Source organism: Drosophila bipectinata, chromosome XR (assembly GCF_030179905.1).
Source record: "Drosophila bipectinata strain 14024-0381.07 chromosome XR, DbipHiC1v2, whole genome shotgun sequence".
Taxonomy (NCBI): domain Eukaryota; kingdom Metazoa; phylum Arthropoda; class Insecta; order Diptera; family Drosophilidae; genus Drosophila; species Drosophila bipectinata.
Window position 1 is genome coordinate 17,317,616 of NC_091735.1, and position 13,036 is coordinate 17,330,651.

Here is a 13,036-nt window from a genome sequence, read left to right on the forward strand (position 1 = left end):
TTTTCAAAGAAGACTGATGTCTAATTCTACGTGTCAGCATTTATTAAAAAAGAAACGTGTCTGATGGGAAAGTAAGTATTAAATAAGAAACATTGTTAACACCACTTTAAAGACAATTTTAAGAAGCCATTTAAAGACTTCATTTTTGATAATACTGATGCTTCCAAGACCTTCCCTATAATGCTTTTAAAACCATTTATTTTTATAGCTAACTTAGAGATCCTTAACTTATGTACATATTTACATCCCAAGAGGATCGAGATCAATATTGTTTAGTAGTAACTGCCTTCGGTTTCCAGGCGTTTCGAGTTCCTGTACGAGGTGATCTTGCCGGGCTTGAAGCCGCAGTCCACGGACACCTTGCCGGCCACCTTGCCGTAACTGTCACCAGAGTCCTTGTAGTCCTTGGAGGCGTAGGAGCTGGAGCTAGAGCTGGAGCTGATCTTCTTGAACTTGGGATTCTTGAACTGCTCGGCAGCGTAGCCCAGTTGCTTGTAGGTCAGTTGGGGGGCAGCCTCCTCGTCTCCGGAGGACTGCTCCTCCTCCTCCTCCTCGGCGTACTCCTCCTCCTCCTGCTTGGCCACGTAGGTGCGCTTCTTCAGGGTGATCACCTCGCTCTTCAGCTTGAACAGATTCTCCTCTGGCACGTCCGAGAAGTAGACCTTCTTCTCGCCATCGACGGGCTTCTGGGCGAATCCATAGGCCAGTTTGGCCTCCGGAACATTGATGGCCTTTCCAGCCTGGGCGGCCAGGCTCACACTAATGGGATCCGCCGCCGGACTGTCATCCTGGGTCTTTTCCGCCGCATAAGCGATGCTGTAAGTGATGTTTTTTTTTAGATTTTGTTTTGGTTACTTTTCCGGAGAATCTACTCACTTTCCGTAGACGGAACCGGTGCTGGATGATCCGGCATAGCTGCTGTCTGTCGACTGCTGGCAGGAGCAGGTGGGCTTGCAGGGCGTGGTCTGTTTTGGAGGAGAGCGGTGAAGGTAACTTTTGAGCTTTTGGTTTCAATAGGGTTTCGGATTGGGTTTCGTTTTTCGGATATCTCTTCTCAGGGAGTATCGAATACGGCTTCTATCACCCGCACAACTCCGGGCTTAGAAGCACGTACGGGTAGATATGTATGCCGTATATATACATATATATATATAAATATATATACATATACGTATATATGTGGGGCTGATCTATGTGGTAAGCGATGAGTGATGGTGACGCAAATGCTGATTTTTTGTGGCCTCTGATAAATGCTGGCCGATGCGGAAATTGTTACTGCAGCTGGAGGGGATGACGATGGATGTGGAATGCCACGGCTTACACTGATTACAGTTAGTTACTCTTACGGATGAGGCTTAACCTAAAGCTTATGATGTAGTTAACAATGGTGGTGGCTTATGAATATTCTGGTGCTTTTAAGGTCACTGTCCGTGGTGTAAGTCCTACGACAACTGGGCCAGATGAGGGGTGTGGGATGGGATTAGTCTAGAGCGAGTCTAGTTGTAGCGAGGGCTTCCTGAGCCGCCACGCTTGTAGCAGTCGATGTGCTCCAGACGCTGCAATCGCTCCGCCAGACGCTGGGCCGCCTGGGTCTTGAACTCTATGGCGTTCTCGAGCCACCGGCGACCCAATAAATTATTGAAGGCGTTCATATACTGGAAGATCTCACGTACTTTTCCGCAGGTCTTCGGCAGCTGTGCCGGCTCGATCAGTTGCTTGCTGCACCAGCAGTTGTCGCCGATGGGGGAGAGGTTCACCTCGCTGGGCTCGTAGTAGCGCGGCTTCGGCCGGATCACGGTGGGTCCTTGACAGCCCTGGCAGTAGTCTGAGCCCTTTTCGGAGCACACACAGGCGGCCATTAGCTGGAAGAGACAAGATGGATTTAGAGATGGATTCTGCACTAGATCGGAACTAACGTAGACTTTCGGAAGGTTCTTTTGACCTATAGCCACTTGAATCTGGTATCATCACACACTTTTCTTACCACTTGTATGCTGTACATGGCCAGAAGCAGGCAAAAAATGAGTTTACAGCTTGTTGGCATCATTGTGGGTTTTTTATCTCTCGGATTGCACTGCGGTACTTTGGATACTTTGTATTTATTATTACTTTTATCGGTCGCGTGCTGTGCTCGTGGCTCGTTTAATTCTTGGACTGACAATGGAAGCCCTCATCTGCTTCTTATATATATCGGAGCCCCAGCATTGAGACGAAAGCTCTATTGCTCCCAGATCGTGGTGCATTAGGTGTACAGCAGCCCCATGCTCTCGATTTTCGCCAGTTTTCGATTTCGTCTTAAAAGAAACCTCTGCTCTTGAGACTCTTCGAGGGATTCGAGAGACTTTCTAGCCGAGGGCGAGGGTCAGGTCAGGTTCAGGTGCAGGCTACGTGCTACGTGACTCCCAGATGTGGGGGGCAACACCCACTGTTGGCCCAATGATAATTGTGGAATCAACCGCTGTAGACACCGATGCGATGCTGCCACTGGAACGAACGAATTCCACGAACTTTCAGCGATACGGGTCTCGAGAGTCAACAATGAATGTCAAGTCCGAAAAAAAAAACACTACACAGAGAAATATATTTTACGATTTTCGGATTTTAATTGGAGCACTTGATGGATCTGTTGGGCTCCGGGGAATTTCAGATTAGATGGCCGACTTGTTACCGATCCCGTTCCCGATTCTCGAAATGGGTCAGCGTCATCTGGGGAGGTGACCCGGGCCAGTCGGGAGCAGACTCCATAGAAACGAAATCAGGCCGTTAACCCAATTCCGGATTGTTTTTTTGCGAAATTTTTAATCAAAACAAAGCCCAGGGGGAAAAGGCCCAACTCTGGATGACCAGATCGACTGGTACTTCCTTTTTTAGTCCAAAATCTAAGATATTACAAGGTCTAGAACACGTTTTCGAGTGATATCTATTATATATCAAGTAGCTCCGGATGTTTCCCATGCGATTTCAGAGAATCCACACGTGTTCCAGTCACTAATCGATTGATTAGACTCTCCTCGAAGCATGTGCGATTATTGATTATTGAAGTAATCAGCTTTACAGATTCGTTGTTATGTAATTGTAAATGGATTTTTTCAAGTGACGAGTTCAATGACTGAAAAGTCCGAAAGGTGATAACACTATTAGATTGTTCTGGTGGCTGTACAAGCTTTGATTTTTGTCCAAATCCAGTCATATGTTGTTTTGATGTTTCGATATTCCACTAGCATCTTGTTGCCAAGTCAATGGTTATATCTGATCTTGGAAAGTAAGGTCACATAGGTCACTTAGTGTGTAAACATTTTCCAGATTCGCCCTGGTAGTGTCTGGTTTAGATTGCCAAAAAATAGAGATGACAGGAAAAACAATTATTTTATGGATTATGGATTGCGGGTAATGGCTCGGCAACAGTCTCAGACAGATGATCCCGGACTTATCAGTAGACCGAGTTGTATAAAAGCCCCGGTCCGACATTCCCGAGAGCTCAGAGTGTCGGAAAACGTGTATTCTGAAACCCAATACATAAAGACTAAACTAGAGTCCAGGTATATAGGCGTATATACTTGGTTAATCGGAAAAAGATTATCATTCGCGAAACAGAGTCCAGTTGGTGAAGCCGGCCAAGAATTCGGAATCAGTACAGTTGTACAGCTCAAACGGACAGCAAGTGCGGTTTCAAAAACACCTCCCTAAAGTCTTCCAACAAGCCCCCAAGGAAATCCACAAAAATAAACCACATCATCATGGCAGCAAAGAGAATGGATTTAAATAAGCGCACTTTCCTGGTGCTCAGCGGCACCTCGAATCCTCTGGGCCAGTCCTTGGCTTTGGAGTTCTGCAAGCGTCTGGGCACCGGATCCCTGGCCCTAATCCTGGACGAAGATGACCAGAAGCTGATGAAAGTGAAGGACCTCCTTCGGAACGAACTGAAATCGAAGACTGTCACAATAAAAACTGGCCAGCTCGACGAAAATCACTCGAATGGCTACCTTCTGATGAACCAGATCTTGGAGGAGGCGAAGGATATGCGCTTCGAACGATCCATCGTCCTGCACAACGAGGGCGAGACCGCCACCGAAGTCCTTTTGGAGCCGCAGACCTCCCAGGAGTGGCAGCTGTACGTCCGGAAGCAGCTGTACGGACCCGTGGCGTTGAGCCAGAAATGGCTGCAATCCAAGTACCTGGAGAATGTCGAGAAGCTGGCCGTGAATGTGACCTCGTCCTTGTTGGTGCGACCACTGATCTACGGTGGTCTGCTCTGCTCCTGTAAGCGGGCCAGGGACATGTACTTCCGGGCCATGGCCGCCGAGGAGTCCCGCTCCGGAGTGAGCGTTCTCAGCTTCTCCCCCGGCCTGATGGCCGAACACCAGACCCAGTGCGACGTAAACGGAAACGAGATCCGGGTGGAGGATGTGGTAGCTAGCAAGAAGCTGCTCCAGCTACCCAGGATCCAGCCGGTGCAGGCCACCTTGAAGCTGCTCAACATTCTGGAGGAGATCTCCTTTGTCTCCGGCCACGATGTCGACTACTACGACACCTTTGTTTTATGAGTAGCATCCAGGCGGTGGGCTGCGTCACTCCTGGACACGGTTCTGTACTCGGTCGACGATTTGGACAATGTTTGTGACTTGATTGCCTTGGAAATGAATAAACTCTGGCTGCTGACCCTCATCCTGATCCTGGACGTGCTCGAAACCGATGCACACGAAAAGGAAAACGAAAACCAAACTGTTATTTTTATTATTTTTTGGAGGGAAATGGGGTTTTACTTTCAGGATTTTAGGTTTTTTTTTTTATATATTTTTTTGCTGTGTGATTTTGCTCGTTTTTTATAGTATTTTGAGCAGTTTTCTGTGATATTTTTTGTGTTTAAACGAGGAAGTTTTGAGTAGAACGTGGAGAGATTACCAAAGAAATGTCTACATTTTTTTTACCCTTTTTTTTTAAGTGAAAAGTATCTAAGGTTTTCTAGCAATTTAATTTTATTTTATTTATAAATTCTATTTAGGGAATATCAATTGAGAATCCCCTCCACATGTTTACTTTCCCATTTATGAGTCAGACTACATATATTCCTAGACACTCCATTATATATTCAATGCTCGGGAAAATAATTAAATCAAATGACTTCCACGGTGGCTGGAATTGCGATAAGGAACTGATTTCTCCGGAAGGCATGTGTTTTTATAGTCATGTATTATATATTCATGTCTATATAATATATACAATATATACATGTGTTGACTTTCTCATTGAAACTGTTGCCGAGCTGGAAACGTAAGAGTCTCTTTCGTAAATGATCCTATCTCTTCAAAAAATATATCGCCTCATTGTGGAAAGTTTGGTATGATTTTTAGAAAATGACTATCACTAAAAAAATAATGGTTCTTTGTTGAAATCAATATTACGTAGATGAATAAGTATATTTAGGCAGGTACTGTACAAGGAATACTTTAAGAAACAAGCTTCCTCTCTTTCAAATCCCGCTTACAGATCGAGTTTCCTATTCAAAGTATACTTTTAGGTATTCCTTTTGAGACGGAATATACATATGTACATATATACTTGAGGGCCACAATTTCATGAATAAAACAAAATAACATGGGTGTCATATATTGATCCAAATACAGAACTATATCTCTGTTAATACTAATATGATTCTTGAGCGGAGTACTTTTAAAGATTTATGGATAATTCTGCATTCATTTGCATTAAAACAGCACCCCCAAAAATTTTATAGATTTTTTGTATATTTTTCAATAAAAAATCCATTGGAAAATGCCGGAAAGTGGAGATGTCGGGTATACAGGCCACGGTGATGTCCATATCTTTCTCGGTTCTAGTCCGATCCTTGAGCGGAATACCTTAAAAGATTTGTGGATAAATTCTCCATGCATCTGTATAAAAATCTCATCACATCAAATTTTATAGATTTTTTGTGAATTTTTCCGTGAAACCTTTTGGAAATTAAGGAATAGTGAAGTTTGTGGGCTTATGGGACACGGTGATGCATATATCTTCGGCAATTCTCATCCGATCCTTGAGCTGAATACCTTAAATGAATTGTAGATTAATTGACATTCATAATCTGTATTAAAATTGAATCAAAAATTTTTAAAGATTTTTTTGTGAATTTTTCCATGGAACCCCTTTGAAAAACTGGGAAAGTGGAGTTTCTAGGTATAAGGGTTATAGCGATGGCTATATCTCTGTAAATTTGTATCCAATCATTGGGCGGAATACCTTAAAAGATTTTTTGATCAATTCCCCATTATTCAGCAGTAAAATCTTGTTCCCAAAATTTTTAGAGATTTTTTGCATGGGACCCCTTTGAAAGTCGAACTTTTGGGTATAAGGGGCTATGGCGATGTCTAGATGTTTGTCAATTCTCAGCAGATCCTTGAACCGAATACCTTAAAATGTTTTTGGATCAATTTGTTCTTGATTTACATCAAAATATTTTCACAAAATAATTTATATAATTTTTGTGAATTTTTCTATGGGACCCCTTTGAAAATGTGGGGTGGTCGAGTTGGTGGAGAATAAAGCCCCTGGCGATGTGGATATATTTTTCAATTCTTGATTTCTATTATTTTCTAATAATCCCCCTCTAAATCTCATCAAAATAATTATAGTCTAAGTTCCGCTGCTAACTCTTACGAAGCTTCCATTATCAGGAAAACACACATAATCCATTACCAATTATATTTTACGATTTTAAAGCTTTAGCATCAATACAATGTTGCAGAACTTGGCACCCAGATTGGAACAAACGGTTGTTGTGGAAGTTTTTAGCTGAAGCTCATTGGAAATTGTAATACAAAGTTGCCGAGCTTTTCAAACAGACTGCAGAGGCAACTCTTCTTTTCTCCCCCATTGCTTCAGCGACCTTGGCCTTGACTCTGGCGCTCTGACGTTGGCCAACAGTATTGGCTAACCGGTACTTGCACTTTTGCTGGCGTTTTTAATAGCGATGCGATTAATAAAACATAAGCAATTAATAAAAGAGTCGTTTGAGGGAGACCGGCGATAACCTCTCCCCTTTCCAATTCCTCAAGCGGAGCTTTAAGCGCGAGAGAGCGGGCCAGGAAGCTGGTAGCCAAGGGGGAGAGCCACGAGAGCGACTTGGAGAGGGCCAGAGAGTAATTGAAGGGCAGTGGCATAGGATCTAAGAAAGGGGTAGTACTTCCTTTCTTAATAAATATTAAAGCTTTTGTAGGTGAAGAATAAAAGACCCCCCTCGTTCATCCTTTTCCGAAAGGAGTGCCTCTCGAACCCCTTCTGGAATACTGCCCGCCTACGACCCTGACCAGAGGGAAAGGGGAGCTTTGGTCAGCTGTGCAAAAGCTGCCAAAACGAAGCAGGTAAAAAGCAAGTTAGACAGCCTGACAACTGTTGCTGACAAAGTAGAAAGTAATTTGTGGCAATCCAGGCGAGTACCTCCTTCGGAAACATGAATCTGAGCCAGCGGACTTACCTCATCGTTACCGGAGCATCCCGGGGCATAGGCCGTGAGTTCGCCCAGCAGCTATCCGGTCGCATCGGGCAGGAGGGATCCGTGGTGGCGCTGTTGGGCCGCAATCTGCCGCTTCTCCAGGAGACCAAGGACCACATTTTGGCCAAAAATCCACTCCTAACTGTTCACACGTTCTCCCTGGAACTGTCCACGGCCAAGGCGGGTGACTTTGCCAAGATCTTGGAGGATTCCACCGGCAACGGGGCCTTCGAACGTGCCATAGTGATCCACAATGCCGGCACAGTGGGCGACACCTCGAAACGGGCCAGGGAAATCGGAGATACGGCCCTGCTGCAGAATTACTTCCACACCAACGTATTCTCCTGCATGTCCCTGAACTCCCAGTTCATGAAAGTCTTCCAAAAAGTCCAAAAGTTGATCGTGAATCTCAGCACCTTGGCGGCGATAGCTCCCATCTCTTCGATGGGCTATTACTGCTCGGTGAAGGCGGCCCGTGAGATGTTCTTCCGCGTCCTGGCCCTGGAGGAGAGCGCCCCGGACACTCTCGTTCTCAACTACGCCCCGGGCATGATCGACACCCAGATGACCGTCCAGGTGCAGCAGGAGGCCCATGATCCCGCCATTGTGGCCATGTTCCGGGATCAGCGGGAGACCAACACCATGCTGACCGCTGCCCAGACCACCGAGCGCTTCATAGCAGTCCTCGAGGCGCAGAAGTTCAAGTCCGGCGACCACGTCGACTACAGGGACGAGGAGTATTAGGCCTCCAATCTTTTGAAAATATTTATACAATATGGTTAAGCTCCTTCTGTGGTAAAAGGGTCCAAATAGATGAAACTTTAGTGTTAATCGTTTCCATAAATAAACATACTTACCCTTAGTTGCCTTTATTTGGTAGCTGATAAGGGCTATTCTATGCTGTGGAGAGATCTTTCCATTCATGAGTCTCACGATTCTTATCACGATTAATCAGAAAACTTAAAGAGTCATAACTTAGAAGGCGTCTTAGTTGGTCATCTAGGGCCAGAAACTTTAGTTCGGAGAAGCTTATTTACTTATATTATAAGAACATGTTCCATCACCAAACAAAATAATAGAAAATGATGAGGAAAACCCTTCACTACAAACAATAGCCAGTTAGGTTTCTTGTAAACATTCGATTTTTAATATTCTCCAATGCATTTGGAGGGTGAAGTGTTGTTGGAAAACCGAAAATGATAACAACGGCGTGTGCTAGAAGAAGTCGGCCGCTGTCGCCCGTCTCTTGGTGGGAATCTTCAGCAGATCGTCGGTCAGCGTGGAGCCCGTATCGATGGGCGTGTTCTTGGACGGTGTGCTGATCGTTCGCAGCTGCTGTGGCGTTTGTCTCTGTTGTGGTGTGTTGCTTCTTACGACACCCGGCGTAACTTTCTGTCTCTTGAACCTATTCGGTGATGGGGTGTGCGGCATAACGGGCGATGCTCGGATTCCGATTTTTCCGGTGGCAAATCTTTGAGCTGCCGGCGACATGCTGGCCAAGCGCTCCATGCTGGACCGGATCAGGGGCGATCCGATATTCTTGCGGGCCGTATCCAAAGCCATTTGCTTTTGATTACGCATCTTCTCGCTGACCTTCTCGGCCAGGGCGAGGGCTATGTTCTCACGGCGCGAATTCTCGTTTATCCGGAACGAGGGACCCTGGGTGGGACGCATGGGGGTGTCCCCGCCATCAAGACGAAACGGAGTGCCGTCTATCTCGCCCCAGGTCATTATGGGCGAGAAATCCTCGCCGGGTCGGGGCGAGGGGGTGCGCAGGAGGTCGTAGCCCCTGAATCTGGGCGTGGCTGTGCCATCGCCCGTGCTTAGCGCACAAGCATCGAGTATTGCGACAGCGTCAGCTTTCTTGTTTGACGCTCCCTCGGGGTATTGTGCCTCGTCCGGCAAACGAGTGGCCTTGTGTTGGATGCTTTGCTTTCGTTTTGCCGCCTGGACCCGTTCCTCATCCGTAAGCTCAACACCGTCAGGTACGTACATTACGGAATTCATGTTGGTGTACTTCCATGTCTCGATCATCCGCATCGGATCAGCGCCTTCAAACTGTTTCTCGATGCTGGGCAGCGTCAGGGCCCGCTGCAGTCGCTCCGCCGACATCTTCTCGCAATTAAAGAGCACAGCATACTTCTGGCGGAGCTTGGCCTCTGCCGTTTCAATGATTTCCTGAAAACTATTATTATCCTCGCTGGTGTAGTTATGCAGAAACACGTCCAGTGACATCTTGGAGGCGATGCCTTTCACACAACTTTCAGCGGAACTTTTTTCGGATGGAGACGGGGAGTTGGGTCTGTTTGTTTCTCGGGAGGGAGGCAGTGGCGTACTGCTGCCATTGTTACTTACAGGTGTCTCAAAAGTGGCGGGGGACATGGCTTTAAAGAAGTAGAAGAAACCCATTAGCTCAGCATCTACTTTTAAGTAAGACCGCTTATACACACCATTGTTCCTTTGGTTCCTTAATCTACTACCTCTCCTGGAGCTTCCCATACCGGGAATCCTGCCCAGACTGTAGCGCTCTCGTATTTCCGACATTTGCACGAAATCCCTGCGGGATTCTGCATCCAGGTAATCGTTCTGGGCCCGCAACTTTTCCAGATCCGGGAAGAAGTCGCGCTGTATAATTTTTGCCATCTCCTCGACGTATTTTTCCTCGGTGAGGATCTTTGGTTTGTTTTTGCGACGCACCAGCTCCGTGGGCTTCTTGAATTCCGCCAGCGCCGAGTTCTGGGCTCTGGCCATCTCCATGGCAAGGCTGCCAGGTGTTCCGGGAGTTCCCGGCGTTGCTGGCGTCCTGGGCGTCTCGGACATCGCGTTAAACAAAACTTTTCCTTGATATAAATAGCGTCGCCGTCTAACTTTAGGATGTCGAAATAAATATTTTTGGTTGAAGTATCGATATATCTGTGTTATCGATGTTTGGTTGGTCACACTTATTTTCGCGAACGATAATGCAGATGGTAATAATCGATGTCTGGCAACACTGCTTACAATTATCGATAGTTCTATCGTAAAACGGGATATGGCGGCTTATTTAAATTCAAAGATTGCATATTTTATTGAAATTAACTTAATAAGCCCGTTTAAACAGTTTATATAGACAGTTTATTTATTTATTCAGTTTATTTATTATATAAAATACTAGTTATTATATGTGAAAAAACATATGTTAAGTATGATTTTAGCATAGAGAATGGTGTATTTGTGATACAGATCGTTTGTTTATCTGTTATTCGTTGTTTACTCATTAAATTACATGCAATAGAAAGAGGTACGCTTTTTTAAAGTTTATACACATAGTGTTTTGTTTGCACATTGAATGACTCGTTCAAAGCTTTGGCGTCCATAGCGGGGCTCGTTTGTACCTTGGTAGAGTACAAGCTCGGGTAACTCTAAAACTGTTGATAAAGACACTTGGTGACATTTTGGTGGAACTTTTAATCAGTTGTACTTCAGCGACCACCGCGTTCGTAACCGGGATCTCCGCTAAAAATCCGATCGAGTGCCACAGTGAAAACTATCTAATAACTACATATACCCAACATGAAGTACTACCTGTTAGTCATTGCTGCCGTGTCATTTCTGACCTACATCAGTTGTGGTAAATCGAAACACTAAACCCCACTATTATTTCCCATGTTCTTTTTTTTTTTTTGGTTGGTTTGCATTAAAAGTGACTTATGTAAGCTTCGAGAACCAAAGGTCCAATAAATTGATTGGCTTATATACCGGCCGGCATATCTTATCAATGACTACAAATTCTCCTTGAGTAATATGAAGAAAATATGGCCTAACTTGTGGCTCAAAGTGTGTGTTCAGGGACTAAGTGAGGTGATTGTAAGGTCCCCGTACCTCATAATTTTTCCTCATCATTTTTTTCATGTGCAACTTGCAAATAAATTAAATGCAATTGTGAAATTCCAGCGACATGCTACGGCTAAGAAAACATCTGGCTTTTATATACTATATACAAGACAGTGACATTCGAGACTTTTGATTAGAACTTCCTATGAATCATAAAGTCTGATTCGCGATAGCACCGTCTTGTTTTTGGAATTTTAAGTTGGGGTTTGAATTGAAAGCGAAGTCCGTGGTTACCTAATTCATTGTAAATTTACTCAACTTATCTGGACATAAATATAGTGCTTTTGTTGACTCATATTGGGGGCTTATGTACACCCATTGGCGATAAGAATCGATTAGGAAAAAATGAGATAGCATAGACCAAAAAACCTGGTACAGTGTGTGTCACCTAAATGGGAATCAGGTGTATGGTGGGAGGGGGGTAGGCCTCTTGAAAGGTATCCTATTTAAAGGAACTAAATTTCAAATCTAATCAGGCTACGCCGTGACTCAATCGAAACGCTCCGTTCCCCTCGCTCAATTCGCAGATGGATGCATCCAGTGCCACTCGAAGACCAATGTACGCTGTGCCACCGATCCCCTCTCGATCCTGAACAGGAACTGCTCCGACGGAACCTCCAACTGCTTCTCCCGTGTCGTTGGTAAGTACTTTTCAACATCAATCCCTCTCCTTGGCGAGTTCTATAGGGAGTTCTCGGGGAGTTCCGGGTATCTGGTAGATATTGATTCCTTCAATCCACTCCCGCTTAGATGGTTACACGATTCGTGGTTGTGCCGCCGACCTGAACAACGCCACACGCGCCTCGTGCAACAACGAACTGGAGTGCGTGCTCTGCACCTACTCCGAGGGCTGCAACCGCAACGTGTTCCCCCAGAGCCGGACGCAGTGCCTGCAGTGCTCCGGCAACAACACCTCCTCGTCCTGCGCCGTCGAGACGTACAGCGTGCCCACCATCTGCCCCATCTACAAGTTCGGTGACCGGTGCTACATCCGCAACAGCAACCGCACCGTCGACGGATCCTTCCAGCGCGGCTGCCTCACCACCGCCCAGAGCAACAAGCAGTGCGTTAAGGACGGCAACTGCTTCCTCTGCGACGGCCGTGGCTGCAACTTCCTGAGCGCCAACGACACCCAGATCCCCCTTGCCCGCGACTCTGGCGTCCAGATAGCTCTCTCTATGTCCGTCCTCGTCGGAGCTATGCTCGCCGCCTGGCAATTCTAGGGATCTCTCCGGGATCCGCACCATTATCGGCGGTCACATTAAATTAATTTTTTTTTACAACTCTGCTTTTAATTTGCTTTCCCTTTGAACAAAAATAAAGAACAAATTAAAAAGAAGCGAATGATTTATCCATTATTTTTATTGATCTCTCAGGATCCCGAAATAGAAACGAAACTGTTGGGTAGAAAAGTAACGAAACTATTGATCAAACACTTTGTTTTCTTTGGGGATTTTACGAGGTGCCAACGGGCGGCACTTGACGGTGGCACCCCGATCTGCAGTTGACATCGCGGCACCCCTCCTTGCATCGGACATCGAGCATCCAGACCTAGAACCCGAACCCGAACCACAACCGGAAGCTCTCTCCGCCAATGAGGGGGGAGCGTAAATGTGTCGACGCCTTTCCAATGTTTGTCAATTACTTTTCATGGCTCTCTCTTCCGGGGCCCAT

General features: G+C 45.7%; 5 protein-coding genes across 6 annotated transcripts; 3 read left to right on the forward strand and 2 right to left on the reverse strand.

Moving 5' to 3' along the window:
* Positions 1-19: 19 nt before the first annotated feature.
* Cp7Fa (Chorion protein a at 7F) lies at positions 20-3,382 on the reverse strand. Of its 2 annotated transcripts, none has more exons than XM_017238959.3 (4): positions 1,985-3,382; positions 1,674-1,862; positions 877-965; positions 20-816 (listed from the first exon to the last, which is right to left on the reverse strand). In XM_017238959.3, the coding sequence occupies exons 1-4, from the start codon at positions 2,045-2,047 to the stop codon at positions 273-275; spliced, it is 885 nt and encodes a 294-aa protein (XP_017094448.2). In that variant the 5' UTR covers positions 2,048-3,382; the 3' UTR covers positions 20-272. The 2 variants fall into 2 exon arrangements, with proteins under 2 accessions (XP_017094448.2, XP_043069063.1); XM_043213128.2 differs by having other exon boundaries at positions 877-966; positions 1,525-1,862.
* A 113-nt stretch (positions 3,383-3,495) lies between these two features.
* On the forward strand, positions 3,496-4,722 carry LOC108123686 (sepiapterin reductase). Its single transcript, XM_017238960.3, has one exon. The coding sequence runs from the start codon at positions 3,738-3,740 to the stop codon at positions 4,542-4,544; it is 807 nt and encodes a 268-aa protein (XP_017094449.2). The 5' UTR covers positions 3,496-3,737; the 3' UTR covers positions 4,545-4,722.
* Positions 4,723-7,326: 2,604 nt separating this feature from the next.
* Sptr (Sepiapterin reductase) lies at positions 7,327-8,351 on the forward strand. The gene has a single exon (XM_017238967.3). It carries the CDS (start codon positions 7,448-7,450, stop codon positions 8,231-8,233), a length of 786 nt encoding a protein of 261 aa, XP_017094456.1. The 5' UTR covers positions 7,327-7,447; the 3' UTR covers positions 8,234-8,351.
* Positions 8,352-8,598: 247 nt separating this feature from the next.
* Es2 (ess-2 splicing factor homolog) lies at positions 8,599-10,391 on the reverse strand. Its single transcript, XM_017238966.3, has 2 exons — positions 9,940-10,391; positions 8,599-9,873 (listed from the first exon to the last, which is right to left on the reverse strand). The coding sequence occupies exons 1-2, from the start codon at positions 10,307-10,309 to the stop codon at positions 8,705-8,707; spliced, it is 1,539 nt and encodes a 512-aa protein (XP_017094455.2). The 5' UTR covers positions 10,310-10,391; the 3' UTR covers positions 8,599-8,704.
* A 539-nt stretch (positions 10,392-10,930) lies between these two features.
* On the forward strand, positions 10,931-12,701 carry LOC108123639 (uncharacterized). Its single transcript, XM_017238883.3, has 3 exons — positions 10,931-11,099; positions 11,890-12,003; positions 12,113-12,701. Exons 1-3 carry the CDS (start codon positions 11,042-11,044, stop codon positions 12,583-12,585), a joined length of 645 nt encoding a protein of 214 aa, XP_017094372.2. The 5' UTR covers positions 10,931-11,041; the 3' UTR covers positions 12,586-12,701.
* Positions 12,702-13,036: the final 335 nt, after the last annotated feature.

Coding starts and splice junctions, on each gene's coding strand:
- Sptr (XM_017238967.3), top strand. CDS start 7,448: ATGAATCTGAGCCAGCGGACTTACCTCATCGTTACCGGAGCATCCCGG.
- LOC108123639 (XM_017238883.3), top strand. CDS start 11,042: ATGAAGTACTACCTGTTAGTCATTGCTGCCGTGTCATTTCTGACCTAC. Junction 11,100..11,889: donor TCTGACCTACATCAGTTGTG/GTAAATCGAAAC, acceptor CTCAATTCGCAG/ATGGATGCATCCAGTGCCAC. Junction 12,004..12,112: donor CTGCTTCTCCCGTGTCGTTG/GTAAGTACTTTT, acceptor ACTCCCGCTTAG/ATGGTTACACGATTCGTGGT.
- Es2 (XM_017238966.3), bottom strand. CDS start 10,309: ATGTCCGAGACGCCCAGGACGCCAGCAACGCCGGGAACTCCCGGAACA. Junction 9,874..9,939: donor AAGGAACCAAAGGAACAATG/GTGTGTATAAGC, acceptor ACTTCTTTAAAG/CCATGTCCCCCGCCACTTTT.
- Cp7Fa (XM_043213128.2), bottom strand. CDS start 2,047: ATGATGCCAACAAGCTGTAAACTCATTTTTTGCCTGCTTCTGGCCATG. Junction 1,863..1,984: donor CCATGTACAGCATACAAGTG/GTAAGAAAAGTG, acceptor TGTCTCTTCCAG/CTAATGGCCGCCTGTGTGTG. Junction 817..876: donor ACCGGTTCCGTCTACGGAAA/GTGAGTAGATTC, acceptor CATCACTTACAG/CATCGCTTATGCGGCGGAAA.
- LOC108123686 (XM_017238960.3), top strand. CDS start 3,738: ATGGCAGCAAAGAGAATGGATTTAAATAAGCGCACTTTCCTGGTGCTC.